Genomic DNA, 21,760 nt, shown 5'->3' on the forward strand with positions numbered 1-21,760 from the left:
ATCCATATTATTTTACAATTCTAAAATTATTTTACGATTCATAACATTGAAATTTTTTATTTAATGTTAAAGTTAATCTTCCTTGGAGGGAAAAGAAAACAATTCATCAACTTAGGAGTTTTAGAATTACAAAATCGTTCAAATCAGAAATATACTTTTGAAACTACCAAATCCAAGAATTGGTTTGTTTCATTTTTACTTACAAAGTAGTTCCAGAAACACGTAAGTATCAATTCCAGATGTCAAACGAACCGTGGGGATATAGAAAAAAGTAATCTCAAAACGCAGAAGTTTGAATCTCTTGTTACAACATTGTTAGTGCAACAATGCCCACCACTTTGGCCAGTCCTTTGGGATATCAACCCACTAATTTAACTTCCTGTACCCCATAAAAATCTGGGCAATTCTCATATATTCTGACATGTACTTTCAGAGTATACATTCTGAAAAAATCAATTCCTGAATAGATGAGAGGTGCTTCAAATATTGTGTAGAAAGAAACACTCCAACCCACTATCAAAGGCATTTAACCTCCTACGTCCAAACAACTCGTTTTTATATTACATGGCACGTCTCTAAAACGCGATAAATTCCTGTACATATTTCATCTGCCACTACAACTATACCCTAACTAAATAGTTTCCTAAATTCATAAAAATTCCACCAAAGAATCCAGAAGATGAGGGTTTTGAATCAGCTACTATCATGTATCGACACGCCGAATATAGCATCCCCTTACTACCAACACAACACTCCAACCTCGATATTCTTAAACCGCCAAACTAAACTCTAAATCTGTGATGTCCCCGGAAAACCAAGCTTTCTCGAAATATTTTCAGCAATTGGTAGACCTGATCAATTATCATCCGTATCGGAATTTGTAAAACCCTACACAGAAAAATTAGGCTACTCATCAAATACAACGGTGGCCAATGTTACCCCAGAGGTCCAAATCAAATTGGCACAGGGGAGTGACAGCATAGCTTTTCCATAAGTTATACACCATATCGTCTCAAGGCATTACTTAAGCTTGGCATCACATTATATGCTTGATATGATCTTCTGAGTTCAATAATGGAACCGACCTGGATCAACAAAACCAAGGACTATTCAGTTGATCTGTACAACAGACAAGGAAGTTGAACAAAGCATTCCATGGTTTATGTATTACGTTTGAAGAAATACTATTTCAGATTTCAATACGGTAATATAAGTATGACATTTGAACCAAATCCATTATCATTTTGTACAAGAAATAGTGTTCGACTAAATCCCCGTATGCACAATACAAATGATTCATTTTTTTTGGAATGATGAAATTAGTAGAAAGGATAACTTAGCAGGCCAATTTTGTGCTCCCATATTGGAATTGCGTAAAAAGCAATTCAAGCCAGGGACGTTCAGCTGGCATGAATTTCTTGCCTGATAATTTGATATTACCAATGAGTTTGCATGCAGAGTACAATTACAAGAATCTTTCGTGCACTTACAATGATTAGAACTGATGTAAAACCAATGGCAAACCCAGCATTGACACGCCGCAAATAGTGGTCAAGAACACTTGATGTAGTGGCCAGAACACTTAACAGTAGCCCCCCTACAAATTTTCCACAAGGTAGTGAATTAACAATAACTAGAAATATATTTGATAAAGAAATAAAAATATAACTCTAAAATTGCAGCCATTCACCAGTAGCATACCCCAAAATCGTGTGGATGCCTGAACCTTGGTGAGGTATTCTATGGTAGCCTTCCCAGGCTTTATGTTTGGTATTCTCGCACCCATCTTATTTAAATAATCCGCAATTTCCTTTGGCATGTTAGCCTGTGCACAATCCACGTGTAAGACCATTTACAAAATATACATAGGTCATTTCGATATTTTAACCTAGAAAAACTTTTAATGAGCAACAATTCAACTGATTTACAATACATAAATTTCAATGGTGTTGAAAACAATCAAAATAAGCAGCTCGGAATCAGATAATTGTGTAGATTAGTAAGGAACAGCTTTGACACTGTTTCTCTTGTTCCAATTCCAAATTCTCAGTTGAAAGCAAATTCGGCCTTAAATTTATCCATCAACTATTTTTTCAAATATTCTCGTAAAGTAAATTAACAGCTTATATCAAAATGAAACTCAAAATACAAATTAGAAACTCTTTACATCAAATAGAATATACAGTAACAGTAAAGAAAAACTTACAATGTCAAATATATTGAACAGGAAGACAAAAAAAGCATATATGGAATAGTAAACCCATGGCTCAGCACCGACAGAATTTTCAGGGTTCAATATTTCCTTGACGTGCTCCCAAAAAGGTGAACTCAGCAGACTGCCAATAATACCAATTTAGAATTAAATAAAAAGGACTTTCTAGACAGCACAAGTTGACAAGAATGGGGCAAATGTGTTACCTAGCAAACTGAGAAAAGAGCATGAAACTTAATATAAGGTTGAACAAAGAATACCAATTGAATATTGAAAAGGACTGTATACAAACCTTGCAAGAATGCTCGGAAGTGCCAAGAGGTAAGAGGTGGTAAGAATAGGCTGCATCCCTGCTGGATTAATATTGAAAGGAATATAGGGCTCCACTTCTGTAATAGGCGATTGCTCTCTGATTCAAATGAATGAAAGTATCAATTGTCAAAAGCATCAGTTCACACAAAAATATCATTTAATTCCATCAAGACAGGAAGTATAAATTATCTGGATCTGCATAAAATTAACAAGGGCAATAAAGTCTAATAAACATATAAGCTAGGTCCCATATAAGTCAATATTCAAGGCAGAGGTAGAGCATAGCACAGTCAAATGTACTATTTTCTCAACCAGTGGTACAAACAACTTTCCTCAAAAAATCCATAATGGAAAATGTCAAGTACAATGCTTTAGAATATCAAAACTCTATTAACATCTAGATTTTAAAGAGAACAAGTTTCAAACGACTGAACAAAGACAACGTCATTTACCTTGCTGCAGAAGCAAGTTTAAAACCATAGTACTGCAGCTTTACTTTCCTACAACCTTCTGTTACTACAACTGCCCACATAGTGACAACGGTGAAGATACCCAATACGGCAAGCACATATGGCCACCAGCTCACAGCACTCACTGCAATATTAATAAATACAAATCGCTAAAGTTACAAAGGATTCAATGATATAAATATAATAATATTGCCTTAGTTTTTCACCTTATCAAATTTGTATAATACTCAGATATTATATTCGTAAAAGCACTTTTGTAATATTCATTTTATGTATAATGCTCTTACGAGCAAAACCAATTCAACAGTAAGTATATTCTATATTTCAACTACAAGCTTGCTCATTGATATGCTAATCAAATCAGTGGGCAATATAAAGAATCCTCTGAAACAATCTACCTGTCTTTATGGTCCTCCTTTTCTTTTATTTTTGGGCATGCAAAAGCATGTCTAAGATATACTCGTTATCACTAAAGTAAAATTAAATGAAAATACATTTCAAGAAAGTCAAGTGTCTTTGGCTCAGCATATTTTAGAAGAATAATTGCTTCTCTTTTGCTGCTTCCTGAGAATTTTTTTCAAAAATAATGAATTATTTACAGTGAAGGATTATATACATTGAAGGATTATTTACATTGAGAAAACATTTTAACTTTTAATTGCAAAAATATCACGTTGTTTAGTTTTTGTGTATGGTTTTCAAAAAATTTATGTAAGTGGAAATAACTTATTTTCAAGTTTCATATACAAACTTTTGAAAATGAAAAACAAAATAGAAACAACGTAACAAACATTTTAGCAATTAAAAGTTAAAAAATGAAACAAACAAAAAATAACATTTTCTCAAACAAAACAGTGCCTTATCCCCTTAAACAATGTTACCAAAAATGCTCAGTCAAAACATTAGTAGAGTGGGAAAATCAACTTCCTTGACGTCAGACATGTTAGTTTAATATGTGGAAATAAGCTTGAGAATGAGGAACATAGGGAAGGGAGATGAGGTAAAATTTCAAAAGCCTTCATCCACATCCAGACATGTACCTGAAAGCTGAGTAAGCATCTTGTATAATGTTTCCATATACCCCGTAAGGATTCCCACACATATGATTAAAGACGAGCCTTGACCTGAAGATGGTATTATTAGAAGCAGCAGATTGAACAATTACACAGACATTCAATTTCTGGTGAGTCTTTCAAATCACATAACTTTAAGTATAGGGAATAATCAACATCCCGGCTTCTTTCTAGTGTGGCAAAGTGATAACAATGAAGTCAACAATATCAGACGAAATTGACAAAGTAATTATGATTCTTGTGTTCTTTCCAACAGATCTACAGTTTTTGAATAAAAACTGACTTTAAAAATGTCATTTGCAAATATAATTAAACAAAAACTTCAAAGTAAGAAGTGAGTGAAAGATGCAGATCTAAGCCAACAATTTGGAAAGACAAGTTTTTCCTTCCAAGCAATTATAAAAAACAAAATACTAGGCTTTCAAAAAGGCAGTATTGTATGCCAAGTTAAAGAATCTTACCTCCATTGCAGAGCAGATTACATACTTACGAAGTTACAAAGCAGAGAATGACAAATTCAAAAAAAGAATGGCAAAATCAAAGCCATAAAATGGTGTTCATTGTCATCTTTTATGGTTCAAGGTTACATATGATGCCTAACTAATAAATAAGACAAGTTAATTGAGGATCATCCACTGATTATTTGCATAGTTCTTACAAATACGAAGTTGATATTCATCCATAACATTCCCTACCATATGCTCTGGTTATATTTTAAATTTTAATTTCCACAGTTCCAATCAAAGGAGATAAATTAATAGCTTTGTAGTAAGAAAAATACCAAATCCAGATTCTGATATAGTATCACATATCCATGTAATAGTCATTGCACCACAAACCAATAAAACTGATGTCAGCATTACATGTTTGACCCTGCAAAAGTACCAAATATTTTATCTAAAATGTAAACAAGGAATTTGAGGCAAGACGTCCCACAATATCTTTAAGTCGGTAGAATTATGATAACAAGAGAATGAGAACCATAGTATAAAGCTTAAGACAAATTTATAATAGAAATTTTGTAATGTGCATATAAAAAAGGGCAATGTCATAATGCTAACTTATGAAGGCAAACGGCACTTCTATGTCCACCAATGATTAAGATTATCTACTTCTAAAGACATCAGTTGGAATTACAATATATAAAGAATTGTCTATGTAACCCATATTCATGATATCAATTTGCGAAAAAACATTGGTAGTTCAATTATTTGTTGGATTATTAAAATCTTGGGAGGCAAAAAAAAATGCAGATTACCTGTAACTGGCAGCATAAATTGAATATGGAAGTGAGTAGCAAGAAACTATTAAAGCTTCCAAAATTGCAAAGCCAAATGACATCCACCATCTGCAATGTGCGGAACAAAATGAACAGTTAATCAGTTGAGATTCGTAAAAACACATATAAGACAAAGGAAGATGGAAAAACAATGTGAAACAAGAAATTAGTTCACTTCTCAAGATCGATAAATAGACCCACATATAACTCTTAATCTTTTCATGCCCATCCAGACCTTCTTTTCGTAGCTTTACTAGCGAAGGGACAACATGACAGAGTACCTGCACATAAATATATTGTACAAATGCATTTCATAACAGGCAAAAACACAAAAAAATAAAAATCAACAATACTCAAGAAAAATGGGTATCTGGTTGAGAACCTCAGTGTTCTCGAGTCTTTACAATCAAGTACTTCACAGTAAAAGTAATAAGAAAACTCATTCTCCTTGAAAAATATACTTATTTACAAAAGACTTATTTCCTTACAAAATCTGAAGTACAGAGAGAAACTTTTCCAAAGATTTATTTTGTTTTAAAATAGGAACACCACTGGTCCATATATATCACAAACTTCCAAGGACAAAATAGTAAAATACCAAACAAATAAAAGGCATATATATAATAGAAGGTAGTTGAACATCCTTTGACAAAGTAACAAAAAGTAAACTTTTGCAACAAAGTCTAACAAACTCAAAAAACAAACGGGGAATACCTGCATAATAATGGACGCTATTATCTGAGGACTAATACCAAGCTGGAAAATAGATAGCTTGAGCTCAGCGGAGAAATCACCAAGTTCATCTGCCAGAAGCTACATGAATGACTGTTCACATGTATAAACTCAGAAAAATACTCAAGCAAAAAATTACTCTAAAAAATATTGGACTATTGACCCAATTCTGTAATCCAACGGTTTATATCTTATAATAGGATTTATTTCAATTCAACTAGTACATATCTTATCTTATTTTAAGATTTTCATATATATTATCATAGATTTAGATAAAGTCAAATTGTAGATATCTTGGTTTAGGACATTATGTATATCTCATGCACAACTACAATCAATTTTGGAATTAAACTATCACCCTTCCACTACTTTCTACAGAAAAAGAAAAAAAAAGATAAATAAAAAGCACTAACATAATGGTCCAAATTTTATTTACCACTTCACACTCACAAGCTACCTGAGCTAACATTCAATCTGAGATCAAATGTGCCAAATTTGAGTTTTGGGGCCATTAGCAACTTAAACCAAACATTTCTCCTCAATTGATTTTCTTACATTCAACTATAGTCCCTTTACATTCACAGAAGCTTCAAATCCAATCAACATTCACCAATGAGAATCAAAAACGTGTCTTATGTTGTAAGAGGTACAAAGTTAAACTCAATCTCTACATGTGAGCAGCCTACAATGCAACACAATGCAACTTACCAACAGATGATCCTGACACAAAGCTCAGGTAGTCTTCCGGTATCAACCTTCTGTCAAACCCTGGAAGAGGAATAAAATAACCAACGCGACTAATCACAATCAGCACCGCCGTCACGAACAACCTCCTCCTAATCTCGCTCTTGAAAAAGGATTCAGCCGCACCGTTTACCACGGAACCCAACCGCACGAAGTTCAGAAACCTGTTTCTGAACATTACAGGTTTCAATTGCGAGGTTACCGACTTATCAAACTCCGGAGACAACGCAACAGCCGCTTCCCCTCCTCGAATCGCGGGAACAACCTCCTCGTTGGGAAGCTCATCCTTCAGAGCGTCGACGCGTGCATAATCACTCCGGAGCCTGTCGGAGAAGTTAACAGAAAGAGTCCGGTTCCGCGAAGGAGAAATCCTTGTGCTGAACGCGGGGATTGTGAAAAGCGAAACCCTAGTACCAATTCCGTTGATGCATTTTACGTATCTTCTTTCTGCGAGATAGAAAAGGTTTAACGCATACTGCATAATTAGCGTTCAAGAAGAGACTACAGTGCTTTATATAAATAGCATCTTCTTTTTTCCTTTTCAGCGTTGACAGAGGGAAACTTACCTCTGGAAGCGTTGTGTTTGGTTTGGAAGAAGTGTGGGAGGAAGTGATTAGCGGAGAATCGCGTTGCTTCCATGGTTGGAATTGGAACAACACTAGTGAGTGTGGAAAAGAGGGAGAGGAAGAGGGGTTTTTGTGGTTTAAAAATACACAATTAAACCCTCACCTTGACCTAGATCCTCTGCTTCGCGAACTAAGGTAAGACGATATTAAGGATGTTTTCATTGGACCATGACACAGTGCGTGTGCATTCTCGATACGTGGCGTGCGGTGAATATTTTAATTAAATCATTCAAAAATGAAGTAATCGCTTAAAGAATACAAAATTCAATTTCTCAAAAATAAAGTTTTTGAAGAGTTATTGAACTTGTAATTTTAACTATTGAAATTCGAAGGGAAATGAACAGTATAAAAATAAATAAAAAATAGTAAATAATCAATCAAATATGTAACACTGAAGAAAGGACTACAAATAATTAAATTAAAACTTAAAAGAGAAAAATAATCGATTATGAGAATTTGAGAAGTTGATGTAATCTTTTGGACAAGACATCAATATGACTTTTACATTTGGCATTGCAAATTGTTATGTTTTATGCCTATCTTTTAACATAAAAATATATTATATTTCACTCTTGTTACTAAAATATAACTATTTCTTTATAACAATGAGATATTTATCATATTCTTATTTTGTCGGAGATTTATTTCTCCTTTTTGTAAAAACATTACATAATTGCTGTGTTTTATGCTAATTTTTAACATCTAAAAATTATATATTCAATTGTTATTTATAAAATATAACTATTTCTTTATAACAATAAGAGATATTTTTATTTTGTAGAAGTTTTTATTTCTTCATAACTCCTGCGTTCTTTCATATTGGTCTATTAGTAAATCTAACTTCTTTTTTACTATCTTCGGAACAATAGCATGTTCTTATGTCTTTCAATAATAACTTCTTCGTCAACTATTTTTTTTTATTTTATGATTATTAGTGAAAAAATATATCTATTACACTTTGTTCATATTTGGCTCAATATAAATAGTACAGTCCAATAAAATTTATCAAATATTTTTGTTGTGAAACAGCTCAAACTTACGTTTAATAATGTCACATATCAGCTAGAGTAATAAAAGTAGTAATAATGAATAGTAATTGTTTATCTCAAAAATTTTGCTATTTATACAATATGGATTTTACTTGATGGATATGGTTAATGTGAATAATCATCCTAATTAACATGGTTAATGATGTATTGATACATTTTAATGTTTACTTAATTAATTCTAACCGCCACAATTTGATAAGACCGAAATGATTTCAATTACTTTAAGTGTTTATAACCATCAAGATCCTCCTAAATAAGTACATTTCAATCCTATAAAAACAAAAGGCTAAAGGAATCTTTTTCATATGGATTGATATAAACAATGTCAAGAACGTAAAACTGAGAAGGAATTAACTCAAGACTAGAGCGGTGCTTTTGCTCTTAGAGGGAGGTGTAGTGGTGGCAACTTATCTTTCCATTGATAATCAAACAAGCCGTGGATGAAGAACATTTCCCACCAATCATGCGACAATTTATTTTTCCTTGTAATATTACAATTTAGAATTGATTATACATGGGGTTTGCTAAATTACGTACCTTCTTTTTTCAGTTGATACATTTTAGCAATGTGTATTAGATTTTAGTAGACAAAAATACTCTCTTATATTATGGATTATAAATTTCAAGGTCAATGATATTTGAATAATTTTCATTCTCAAAACTAAAAAAACAATCATTTTTCTCTGTCATCTCCACCTAACCCTAATTCACCTTCTTCAATTATCCAATTTGTTTCTTTGTCATCTCTATACTCTCTCTCACCCACACATAGCAGTCCGTGACAGCACAATTTGTTGCTCTTGCTCTGTTCATTCGTTTGTTTTCCTCACTTTTTTTTGTTATGTTTTGACGTTGGTTATATGTAGGAAGATGAAAAGTATATTTTCAAATATTGTTTCAGTGGAAAATATGTTTTTAAAAATTATTATTTCAAAAATTCATTTTCTGGACAATAACTTACCACTTCCGGAATCTCCTTTCCTTATAACGATTTTTCTCTTTTGGAAAATGTTTCCGGACAACTTAATAGTCAAAATATCAAATCTCTTTGAAGATAAACTACTAATTCTAAAATTCCAAAACGAAATTTAATAACAATCAGAAGGGAAAAGATATAACACGACCCTCAAATCAAAAATCAACATCAACATCATCAATTATTTTGTTATTAAAGTGGAAAACAAATGAACGAATAGAGCATGAGCAACAAATTGCAGTGCGGGCTACTGTGTGTGGTTGAGAGGGAGTATGGAGATGAGAGATAAACAAATTAGATAAGTTAGGAAGGTGAATTATTAAGGTTAAGCGAGTGTTTCAGTTGGGGTTATAGTAGACATAACAGAGAAAATGTTGGAGAGTGAGAGAGATGAAAAAGAAAGGATTGAGAGGAACGAGAAGAGTTTGGGTTTTTTTTTTATTTTTTTTAGTGTTGAGAATGAAAATTATTCAAACGTCCTTGACCTTAAAACTTATAATTCATAATATATGAGAATATTTTTGTCTACTAAAACTCGATACATTGCTAAAAATATACATATGTGTGTTAGACAAACTCATATATATATATATATATATATATATATATATATATATATATATATATATATATATATATATATATATATATATATATATATATAAATGTATGTTAGACAAAAATAATCAAAGCTCGTATTATACACTAAAAATATAATGTTAAAATCTTCATTTAGGTGAATAATATGTTTCCTGTAACTTAGATGACAACTTATTTTTTATTGTGTAATTTTTACAATCAAACACTTTATTACATATAAGATTAAAATATATATATTGTTTCTAAGAAGTATTTGTATAATTGACCATCGTGTTCTATGTAGGGTTAATATTAAATGAGGGCACTTTTAAAAAAAAAAAATCAAACATCGTTGATTTGCCATGTTAGGAAAGACTAATCCTCCACATTAAACCTAATTTTGTAGGTTAGTTATAATTTATTTATATAGTTTTGGTTTTGCAAAGTTTGGTTGCGATATACCTGCTTTTGTGTAGTGTTGAATTTTGATGATCGGTGTCAACTCATGATAAGATTAGAGTTTTGGTGACCTAAATCACTTGAGTTTGGATAGATGCAATCTAGTCTCCATATGTCTCTAGTTTTCTCAACATTCTTCACCAGAAAAACTAAGAACCTTGCTTCACCAACCATAATCTGCCACATTAAATACAACATGTCTTATAAATTTATAAAACATGTTACACCTTTTTGTTTTTGTTTATTTTCTCTGGTCTCTTCTCAACTGCTCATTAATCGCATTCATAACCTGCTTCAAACAACAAATCCTGCACATTAAACAAAGTTGAAATAATAAACAACAAAAACATTAAGATTGACTTTTGTTTGAATAAGTATTGTATGTTAGTTTGTATCGGAAGCATCAGTCCCACATGTATCATCCTCAATCATTGTAATCCATAAATCTTAAAATATGGTTCCCTTACTTTAGATGACAGTTTTCGTCATCCATGGCAATCCATAGTATACAGTGATATAAAACTCCAGATATTTTATTTTTTCCCTCTCACAACTTATTTTTCCTTTTTATTTTTTTATAAAAAGTTAACAGAAGACAATATTGTTACCTAATTTTATATTATTTTAGTTAATTGTTTAAAAATTGTGTGCGGTCTTTATAACAAAAAGTTATCATGTTTTTATATTAAAATTTTGATTTAAAAATAAATTTTAATTTTAAGATTTTGTATAATTTACCTATGAATTATTAAGGTTAAAATTTGTGTGTGTATCCTCTAGAAAAATCTCAAATTTGGTTATAATTCTTATTTTTAGTTTCAAAATAAAATGTTTTAATCAAACAAAAATTTTAGACTTCAAACAATAAATTTGAGAAATTAAGATGAGTTTTGAAGCTTAAAATTTGAAATTAATTTTAGTCATTCATATTAGATGTTCATATACCAAAATAGCTTTTTATTTTTCTATTTTTTGGACTAAAAGAACCTTTTTGAAATTTGGGAGATTAAAATAAACTCAAGGGTAAAACAAACCCTTTTAGAAGGAAACTACATGATTTTTTTTTTACAAATTAACTTGTATATAATTAATTTTGACTTGTACAAAACCCTATTTCATTTTTTTTTAAATTTGATTGAATAAATTGATCCATTCACTTCCTAAAATAGTAAACAGTGTATTGATGAAGTGGTGAAGATTGTTTCTATTCCTACTCTTTCAAAAAGGTTGGAAGGGTTTGGTAAGGTGGTTAAGAATAGTTGCTACAATTATAGCTTCCACATATGTAATGTAGATATAATAAGGTTATATTCTCATTTTGAAAATTTAGGTTTAGATAATTGATTAAACGAAATTTTGACAATAATTATTACATTACTATAAATATATATTAGAACAATTTCACATCATTTTAAAAAAAATAATATTCAAATTAAGGTTTTGACCAAAATAAATAAACACAAGAGCATGGAGCAACTAGGAGAGTGTTATTAACCGCAATCAAAGTTTCAACAACACCAAAACAGATGAAGGGGTTTACCGAACCCAACCTAAGTCCTACACCATGGTTTCTATTTGTACTTGGTTTTCTTTCATCTAATTCTAATCTTAAAATAAGAGATATAAATATTTATTTAAAAAAATACAAAAATTTATTGTTTACATCTTATTACAAATTTAAAAGAAGTTGCTATTTATTTTAACTAAGAAAATACTTAAAAGTGAATTAGAGGATACTGAGATATAATTTAGAATAACTTTTGAGAGAGTAAATGTATTTTTCTCTGTTTATGTGGACTCTTTGCAGGTCTCGAATATTTTTTTTATTATTTGAATTTGATATAAAGTCATTCTAAATAATATTTTTAAGTATTTAAGATTATAATAACTTAAATTAAAAATAATTAATTAAATTAGGAAAAGTTCATGTATATTGATGCATATACACTTCTTAATTTATACTCAACACTTTATACACATGACTCTCATTTCTAGAGTACCAGATCAAATGATTTCAAAAGATAACATAAAGTAAACAAAAAAGAGTGCCAAAAGCAACATAAAGAATAATTACTGGAGCACATGTTTGGGAGAATTACTTTTCCAAGAAACAATCATGTTTTTCTAAAGTTTCTTCCAGTAGTGTGATTAGTAATCAGTTATTTCTTTAAACGAAGTTAATATAAACATTCACTAATTAGCGAATGTTGATTAATTAGCCAATATTCAGGGCAAGATATTATACTGACGGAGAATAAAAAAGTAATAAAAACCTAAAAAAGATCGTTATTTTCTATAATGCCTAAAATATTTTGTGGATGAAAACTATTTTTCAATGACAAAAAATTTCTATTTAAAAGATAATTCTTTTTTAAAATGCCTAATATGTATTTGTGATCGATGTGGGCCCTGCAAAATAAATATGGATGAAAACTAATCAATTGACAACATTTTGTGAAAGATGATTATTTTTTTCTGCGGTCACTGACACGCAAGTTATTTTAGTTGAGTTGCAGGTTGGAAGTTGGAGTTTAAAAAGCTTCTCTCTCCCTCTCTCACATTCCAGAGTAAGATTCATCAAAATCATTATCACTGTAATCTTTTCTCTATTCCTCTCATGGCTTCTCTTCATGATGATGGTGAAGTTGGTTTCGAAGAAGGAAAGCTCTTGCTACCCTCTAATGTTCTGGACGAGGCATGTGACTCCAGCAACAAGGTTAATTAGTACTAATACCTTAGTCTCTCTTCTTTCTTTCATCACTTTGTTTCCTTCAACACCACCTTTTCTACCTGTTTCAATTCCAAACAAACAACTGGGCCGCTTCATTATAATTTGAGATTCATTTCTCTCCACATTTCAGGGTTCACATAATGTTTGATTGAACTGATATAGTGCATTTGGCTTCTGTGATGCAATAGTTTTTACAAATAACAACATACTATTCTTCAGCTAATTAGTGTTATCTGAACGTTCATACAGATTCATAAGAGGAGTCACCAGAAATATCAGCAACCAGGTTATCACAGATATCAAAGGGAAACACAATCACAGGTACTGTTCTATGTAATTCTTTTATTCACTCTCTCTGCCTCTGTTGTGGTCACCAACAAAAAGGTGCAATATTTGCGTATTTGTGGTAGGTGGAATATAAATATATCGTTTTAGTTAGGTTTAGGTATTAATCAGGGTGTAGTTTTAGTAATACGCACTTTAAAGATAGATATATGAGATGACAGAAATTCCAAAAATGAGTTAGGCACGTTATTAATAAGTGAAACTACCAAATGAGAATGTAAAAGTAGTTTTATGTAATCATCATGGGCTCGTCTTGTTAAGATTTGAATTTGGCATATCTGTGACTTTCACTTTTGTATAAGGAAATTTAGCTAGGTGTTAGTGGGAATAAAAAAGATATGCTTTTGCACTTGAACTGTTAGACCCTTTGCTGCACACAGTTTTCTTTAAGAACAAAAGGGTCTTTTTAGATGCATGCTTCTGATATATATTCCTGATCTTTTTACTTTGTGGGTAACATTCTTTTGAGTTGAGAACAGCAAAAGACCAGAAATAAAGCAGATCCTAGTTTTAATTAAGTGGCAGATGGCATGGCTCAAAACTCAGCAATAAAGGGATGAAAGTTAACGTGTCAATTGAAAACAGTGTCAATCTAGCTAGTGAGTCTGGTTTTATTTTAAAAATTGAAAAGGTGAAGCATCTATATATACTATATTAAACAAACTGTGCTAAAGTAGATAACATTTAGTGGCTTGTTAGAAAAGTTGCAAAGCTTGCAATATGAAATTAGACATGTCATGACGCATGCCTCGTTACTCACATCCATACATAACCAAGCTGCAGTGACATAAGAAAGAATTTGGATTGATGGTTTAAATAAAGAGGGTGTAAGGTCAGGGTTTCTCAGTTCTTGACAGAGGCAGTTTGAGAAGCAATCTGGAATAGGATTTTTTGAAAAAAATAAACTGATATGTCGAAGGCGTTGAAACTTTCATCTGTTATTCATTCAAACCTGTATATTTTAATTGTTTAACTCCCAATTGCCTTAAAAAAATGGTGGAGTGTTTAATTGTAACTTCCACTGTGTCAATGTGTGCTATATCGGGAATTCTGCTATAAATAGGCATATAGCAGTTAATGAATACGGCGGAGGCAGAGTGAAATATTATTGTTATGTATTTAATGTAGTTGCTTATGGACAGAGACTTTATCTTGTTTAATTATTCACCGTTTCAATGTATCTGAAATTAAAATATGTTATGTTCACTTCAGCGCTCAAAATTTACTGCAAGATCATCGTATCAAAGGCCTAAACATGCCACAGGTGGGCCTGGAATGCAAGCTGTTTTCTTAGTTTCGGGACAAGGATCATGTGGTGGTACTGGTGTGTTCTTACCCCAAAAAGCAGGCACAAAATCAACAAGAAAACCAGGTTTGCAGTTGAAATTTAACTGTAGTTTGAAGCTTGTGTTTGTAGACTGTCATATCTGGAGCAAAAATTCCATAAATAAAAGGGTTTAGTCTAGGGAAAATATCTAGTTGTTAATAACATAACTAATCGAAGTTTAAATTTATGTTGGGAATGATGTTTGGTTTAAGTTTTTTAGGGTTTATTTTTCAAATAAAGAAAGTAAAACTTGGGTGGGATAAAAACAAAGAGAGGATAAATAGATAGTTTTCAACTCCTGAAAGTAAAACAAACAAAACAAAAAAAATTTAAAAATAACGTTAAAAAGTTCAACATATGTTTCAATTTACTCCTCTTGTTAATTTGATACTTATCTGAAATATTGTGGGTCTACGTGGTAGTTGACTTCGTATACATAAATGACACGTGAGAGTTTAGTCTAGTGGTCCGAAGTGAAAGTTAACTTTATTTTTACTTTTTAAATACTCGTGACATGTTATTTTTTTTATTAATCTAGAGTCTTTAAATTTAATCATTTAATTTCATATTAATCCTTGAAAATGCTTTCAAAATTTCAATTAAGTCTCGCATTATATATAAATTATTGGTAAAAGCATTATCATTTTGCTTCTTGTTTTTTCTTTAACACTCTTTATGGATTCATCTTAATTTTCTATCATTCATCTTCATACTAAGTTCACTATATAAAATTTAAAATACTCACATAATTAAATATAAATTTTAAGTTATGTTTTTATATATCACAAGCGCTTAAGGATATGTTCTAAAATTTTTATAACATATAAGTTAATTATTTGATTTAGAATATATATTTTGGTTTGAAATCTTACTAATTGACGTATTGGATTTAATCAATAATTGCTACTATATGTAAGTGCTAATAGTTTATAATATACACGCCATACGACTTTAACATCTATTGTATGACTTTTTAAAATTTTAACTTTGAATGAACAAAATATAATAATTTCTTAAGCATAACAAAAAATATCATTACAATCACTTTCATATATATATATATATATATATATATATATATATATATATATATATATATATATATATATTATCAAAGGGATAAAAAAATATTTAAAAGAGTTTCTCAAACTCAATATTAAACCTTGAGCACGGGACTCAACACGCCTTGAAATTTATTTAAATTTTAAATAATCAACTTGATGAAAATATGGACAAGACTAAAGTCAAGATGAATAATAAAACAAATGTAAAAAACTAAAAAAGAAAAAAGAATATGAAAATAGAGAAAGACAATGATGTTTTATTAATATATACAATCTGATATTTAATTAAAATTTTAAAGTAGTTTCACATATCAAAATGATAAAAAGTGGTTAATTTTAAAAAAAAACTGAATTGAAAATAATAAGTTAACATCACAAGTATCGTAAAAGAAAAAAGAAATCAACTTTCCATTCAACTAGAATGTCATTTGTGTACACATCAATTGTCACGAAAATGCTAAGGATGAGTACGACCAAATTGGAACATTTTTTTTATAATATTGAAGAATTAGATAGACATTCACATTTTTAGGGAAGAAATAAGCTATTTATAAAAGAATAATAATAATTATATACGCACCCTTGATTTCTCTTCTCTCTTGGGTGTATATTATTTTTAAAATTAATTTGAACAGAAAAATTTAATATGAATAAATCCGATATGGCTATTTAGTTATAAAATAATTTTCAGCAGGCCGTTTTTTGAGTAAAGCTAAAATTTAGATTTTAATTTTGCCATGGAATTTGTCTAGGTTTTGGTGAACATCCACATAATTGGAATTTACATTAAAATAATAAACCTCACTAATGTTTTGCAGCATGTGCTCCAGTCCTCCTTCCAGCTCGAGTAGTTCAAGCTCTAAATCTAAAAGTACACCAATTAGGCATGCAGATTTCACCTTCTCAAGGTCTCACATCTAACCCTTATTTAAGAAAAAACATATATCATTATACATATCATATTCTAATATCTTAAGTTAAAAACAATATTTTCGTTACATGAAATTTATTCTCTAAATTTTATACCATATATAAAAGGAAAGTTCCATAATGACATGCAGGTCCCAAATATGGCGAAAGAAACGGACAAGTGTACAGAAGTGAGTCAACAAAGAAGAAAAATTATGAAAAAGAGGGTATGAAGCAATGCAGTGTTATTTCTCAGAGTCAAAGTTGTTCTCCTGATATATTTCTTCCAAAGGAATGGACATACTAACTGGATCTTCATTTGCTTAATGCAACCCAAAAACACACAAAACGAGATCATATTGTAAATGCTTTGCATGCTCTGAGTTAGAAACAAAATCCAATCATAAATCCGGCTGTTATTACATTCCTTCTGCTGCTGTTATGCTCAATATATAGAAGCTCTCCATGTAATGATTATTTATCTACAGTAAATAAAAAAAAAAGCACAGAGATTCCGGTTAGAAATATAATGTATATTTTCTTTTTTAATGTTAGAGATCTTTACGTCGATTAATGATAATAAAAGTTTGTAGTATATAAATATAAACTTTATTTTATAAGTCAATATTGTGAAATTCAGTTCAACTTAAAATTTATTTCTCAACGTGATAAAAGTTTATTTAAAGAGATTTATTAACATATAATATCCTTTCTTATTGAAAATTTATTATGTATTCTCAACATTTTATGAAAATTTTTAATATAATCTCATGAGAAGTGATAAAAACTTAATTTTCTAAAGGGAAGTAGAAAAACATTTTGTTTGAGTTCCTAAGGAATTGATTCTAAAAAAAATAAGGAAATGCAGAAATATAAATTTATTAATGTAGTTTTGTTCATAATTCTAACTTATTTAGTATAATTCGTTTATAATTCTAATTTAGCTAAAATCTTGGCAAATTATAAACTTAATTTATAAAGTTATGTGTATATCATTATGCTGTACACTAAAATAATATTTAACATCCATTAGAACTAAACATTGACAGTCATATAAATTAACACTAATTAATTAATATTGTTGGATGTTTGTTTCACATATATTGAAATAAAAAGATTATAAATGATAATTTACTTGTTGCTTTTTAAAGGTAGATTCTAAATAATAATGTCGTCTAAACTGTCAAGCAGTGCTAAACATTCAAGATATGCTTTGAATAATTATTTTGTATTTACATTGATACATGACTTCCTTTCATGTTGAAGAAAGTGGTTGAACTGAAGATAATAAAAGAAACAATATACAAGAGAAATACTTTCTTATTAATGGAAGAGAAACGTCCATCCTATGGAGACTGATAAATACAACTTTTATGCCTTAAATTACCATGTAAAAATAATCTAAATAATATATTATCTGTAATGTAACAATTGATAGCAATATAACACTTAATGGTATAAAATATTTAGTAATCAAATCTTAAGTAATTTACATTCTTACATATAATAGAAATAAAAAAAATAAGTTTAATATATAACATTTTATTATTATTAATATGTTCAAGGACATTGTCTATATATTAGATACTTTGTTGTCGTATTCTCTTATGGAGATGAATTATTAAGATATCTTAACGTTATTATAGGAAAAAAATTTCAATATGTATTAACGGATTTTATCAATAGGTTCGTCAAAAGTTAATTATTGATAAGTTTTGTTTTGTCGATAAAGTTTATATATAAAGATTTTATCAATGATTTTTTAGTCATTGATAAATTTTTTATATTAATAGATTTTAAGCATTATTAACATATTTTAACTGTTCATAAAATTAATTTTTTTTTGTATATTCCTCTATTTTTACACAACAGAACAAACCTTTCATTTTCTTGATGTGTTTCTTGATTTCCTAGAGCAAGCTTCACATTACAGGTGCACTTTCAAAGTCATTGTTGCAACCTCAGGTTACATAGATAACTTGAATGAGAAAAAAATTGAAAAGCATAAAAATTTATTACTATATATAAAGAGGTCTTTTTAATTACTACTTTTTTTAATTTAAATAATTATTCACAATTAAAAAATATTTTTCAATTTTATCATTTTATAATAAATATTTTTTTTAATTGAAGTAATTATTTCATTATAAAAGAATTATTTACTTTATTATCATTTAGTAACCATGTTTCCAAATATAACAGAATTATTTACTCTTTAATTATTTTAGTAACTTTTTTCAAATTTAAATAATTACTCATAATATTATTTATATAATATTACTTATAATATTTTTTATTTCAATATCTAAAATTTATTTTATTTATAACTATATTTATGATTGTATACACTTTTTCAATTTTACTCTTTTAATTATTAATTTGAACTTTAAATAATTTATAAATATTTAAAAATTATATACAAACAAGCGTAATAATTCATGTGTTTTCGCTAACATGTAAGAGAAAAACAATGAATTTAGTAATAAACCTTCTCTTTCTTCTCCTCTCATTTTGGCTTCTCTTCCTCTTCGGGTGCTAGTGTTACATTTTGATTCCGACCGACACCAACCACAAAACAAATAGATTTGAAACGAAATCGGAAAAAAAATGTCACGAAAGACACGTGCAACACAAATCGTGCCATGTACGCACAATGACAATGTTGGCAACTAGTTATTTCACCTTCGTTGATACATACCAAAGCAAATCGAGCCACCACCACGTGCGTTTGCTGGGTGCTCCTCCGGGTTGCAAGCCTCTCTAGCAAAGACTATGGGAGGGAATGAAAAGAGAGGGGAGTATAGAGTGGGTTGGAAGAAATGATGATATATTTAGGGATTTGATGTTAAGTGTAGGAAGAATGAAAAAAAAATTGGAGGATGAGTGTGTGTTTATGTTTACAAATTAAAGAAAAAGATTAAATATGTTTTTAGTTTCTCAAGTATAAAGCATTTTTGGATTTCGTTATTCTTCCAAATTTTAGTTCGCTTTGATCCTTTACCTTAAGAAATTCTAACTTTTAATCTTTGAAAACGAACGATGTTAAATTTAATCTGATGTGGCTAACGGTGTACCACGTATGATGTCAACTTACATGCCCACTGTGTGCCACTTTTGATACTTGTTTCACTTAGGCTTTGTCCACTTAAATGGATTTGGGGGAGAATAATTGAATGGATTTGAGAGGATTTGAAAATAAATTTTTTTGTTGTTTATTTGAGTCAATTTAGAAGTAGGTGAGAGTGGATTTGGAAGTAAATTTTTTTAATCTATCACATCAATCAAATCCTACACTAATTATCAGAAACGATGCTTCCAAATTCACTCTCACTTACCTACAAATTCACTCAAATAAACAACAAAAAATTTTATCTTCAAATTCTCTTAAATCCACTCAATCACTCTCCTCCAAATCTATTCAAGTGAACAAAGGGTTAGTGTGTTCTCTAGGTTCCTGAATTAGAGATTTGTCTGGTTTTCTGCAGGTTCCCATGGCTGCGCAAAAGGGGGTTTCGCGATTTGGGGGTTCTCCCTCCTGGCTGTTTGTGGCGCAATGGAAGATGGTGTTGCGGTTTGAAGATTGGTGCGCCGAGGTTTGTTTTCGCATTTCTAGATTTGATGATTGCGATGAGAAGGAAGACGCATGATGTTAAGGTTTTTGAAAATTGGAGATTTAGGATTATGTGATTTTGGTGTTTCTAGGTTCTGATTTGGTCTCTATGGTGGTGGAGGAAGACGAACTGATGCGCGATGAAAGTTTATGAACTTCGATTTGACTTTAATGGTGGTTTGAGTTTGCAAGTTTGCTTCACCATGACAATACGAAGGTCTTGCGGTGACGAAGATGAAAACGATGATAGAGGAAGATGGTGGTTTAACGACGTTGTGGTGGTGGTGATTGTGGAAAGAATGAAAGTTTTTAAGTGTAGCGTGCTGGTATCAAACTTGACACAAACGTAGCACACATTAGGAAAATAAGTTGGCATCATACGTGGTATACCGTTAACCACATTAAATTAAATTTAACTTAGTTAGTTTTTTAAAAATAAAAAGTTATTTTTATATCGATTATAATTAAAATTAATATAATTTTTTTAATTATAAAAATACATGTTCACTTTTTATATTGATTATGACTGCACTTTTTATTATAATTACATTATAGTAAATTATAAAAATTAGAAAACTATTTTTCTGTTTTAAAAATATATTTTTGATAATAATAAAATTAACTCTTCGTGAAAGTGTCTTATTAAATTAAAAATTGAAAAAAAAAAGTATCTAATGTGACACCATTAAACTTACAAAAAAATTAGATAATAATCGTTGTAAAAAAGTAAATTAATTCTTACTTTCTTTAGTTTATTTTAAAAACTTAATTAAAAATATACTCATATATATATATATATCATTTAATTATAATTTCTCACTTATAATAAGTTAATTCTTATAATTTTATAGTTACTATTTTGAAAATTATATCAATATATAAAATAGTTGTATTAGGAGAGCACGTTTCCATCGAATTTAAACTATCTTTTAATATAGAGCTTCATTATTATTATGTAATAATACATATTTATTTCTTATTTTGAATTCATAAATAGTCGTTTTAAGAAGAAAAAGTCAAATTACATAAAATAATCTACATCGTTATTCAATTGCAGAAGACGATACGTAACAAGTCATTAATTTGTAGACGTTTAGTTACTCATTTAATCTTTGTAGCCATTGAAGTTTTACATTTTGTTTCTTACGTTTTAAAATTATTTATTTAAATTCTTACCCATATCGTTTTATTTTATTTTTTTATTTCCTACAAATGTAATTTAACTTTTTTATTTATCATCTAAATTGATAAAAACAAAACAAT

General features: G+C 29.7%; 2 protein-coding genes across 3 annotated transcripts; one reads left to right on the plus strand and one right to left on the minus strand.

Moving 5' to 3' along the window:
* Positions 1-242: 242 nt before the first annotated feature.
* LOC108323205 (preprotein translocase subunit SCY2, chloroplastic) lies at positions 243-7,537 on the minus strand. The gene is made up of 13 exons (XM_017555574.2): positions 7,389-7,537; positions 6,787-7,269; positions 6,061-6,149; positions 5,548-5,627; positions 5,326-5,415; positions 4,849-4,940; positions 4,035-4,118; positions 2,977-3,118; positions 2,505-2,621; positions 2,207-2,336; positions 1,702-1,825; positions 1,491-1,597; positions 243-1,085 (listed from the first exon to the last, which is right to left on the minus strand). Exons 1-13 carry the CDS (start codon positions 7,459-7,461, stop codon positions 996-998), a joined length of 1,701 nt encoding a protein of 566 aa, XP_017411063.1. The 5' UTR covers positions 7,462-7,537; the 3' UTR covers positions 243-995.
* Positions 7,538-12,988: 5,451 nt separating this feature from the next.
* LOC108323201 (uncharacterized) lies at positions 12,989-17,426 on the plus strand. Of its 2 annotated transcripts, XM_017555570.2 has the most exons (5): positions 12,996-13,227; positions 13,492-13,563; positions 14,800-14,959; positions 16,797-16,886; positions 17,040-17,423. In XM_017555570.2, exons 1-5 carry the CDS (start codon positions 13,129-13,131, stop codon positions 17,192-17,194), a joined length of 576 nt encoding a protein of 191 aa, XP_017411059.1. In that variant the 5' UTR covers positions 12,996-13,128; the 3' UTR covers positions 17,195-17,423. The 2 variants fall into 2 exon arrangements, with proteins under 2 accessions (XP_017411060.1, XP_017411059.1); XM_017555571.2 differs by lacking the exon at positions 16,797-16,886 and having other exon boundaries at positions 12,989-13,227; positions 17,040-17,426.
* Positions 17,427-21,760: the final 4,334 nt, after the last annotated feature.

This window comes from Vigna angularis, chromosome 2 (assembly GCF_016808095.1).
Source record: "Vigna angularis cultivar LongXiaoDou No.4 chromosome 2, ASM1680809v1, whole genome shotgun sequence".
Taxonomy (NCBI): domain Eukaryota; kingdom Viridiplantae; phylum Streptophyta; class Magnoliopsida; order Fabales; family Fabaceae; genus Vigna; species Vigna angularis.

What these genes read in the sequence shown, in the direction of transcription:
- LOC108323205 (XM_017555574.2), bottom strand. Translation starts at nt 7,461, where the DNA reads ATGGAAGCAACGCGATTCTCCGCTAATCACTTCCTCCCACACTTCTTC. An exon ending in CAAACACAACGCTTCCAGAG is followed by an intron (nt 7,270 to 7,388) that starts GTAAGTTTCCCT and finishes TCTATCTCGCAG; the next exon opens with AAAGAAGATACGTAAAATGC. An exon ending in TGTTCAATATATTTGACATT is followed by an intron (nt 1,826 to 2,206) that starts GTAAGTTTTTCT and finishes GATTGTGCACAG; the next exon opens with GCTAACATGCCAAAGGAAAT.
- LOC108323201 (XM_017555570.2), top strand. Translation starts at nt 13,129, where the DNA reads ATGGCTTCTCTTCATGATGATGGTGAAGTTGGTTTCGAAGAAGGAAAG. An exon ending in CATGTGACTCCAGCAACAAG is followed by an intron (nt 13,228 to 13,491) that starts GTTAATTAGTAC and finishes ACGTTCATACAG; the next exon opens with ATTCATAAGAGGAGTCACCA. An exon ending in GCAGATTTCACCTTCTCAAG is followed by an intron (nt 16,887 to 17,039) that starts GTCTCACATCTA and finishes AATGACATGCAG; the next exon opens with GTCCCAAATATGGCGAAAGA.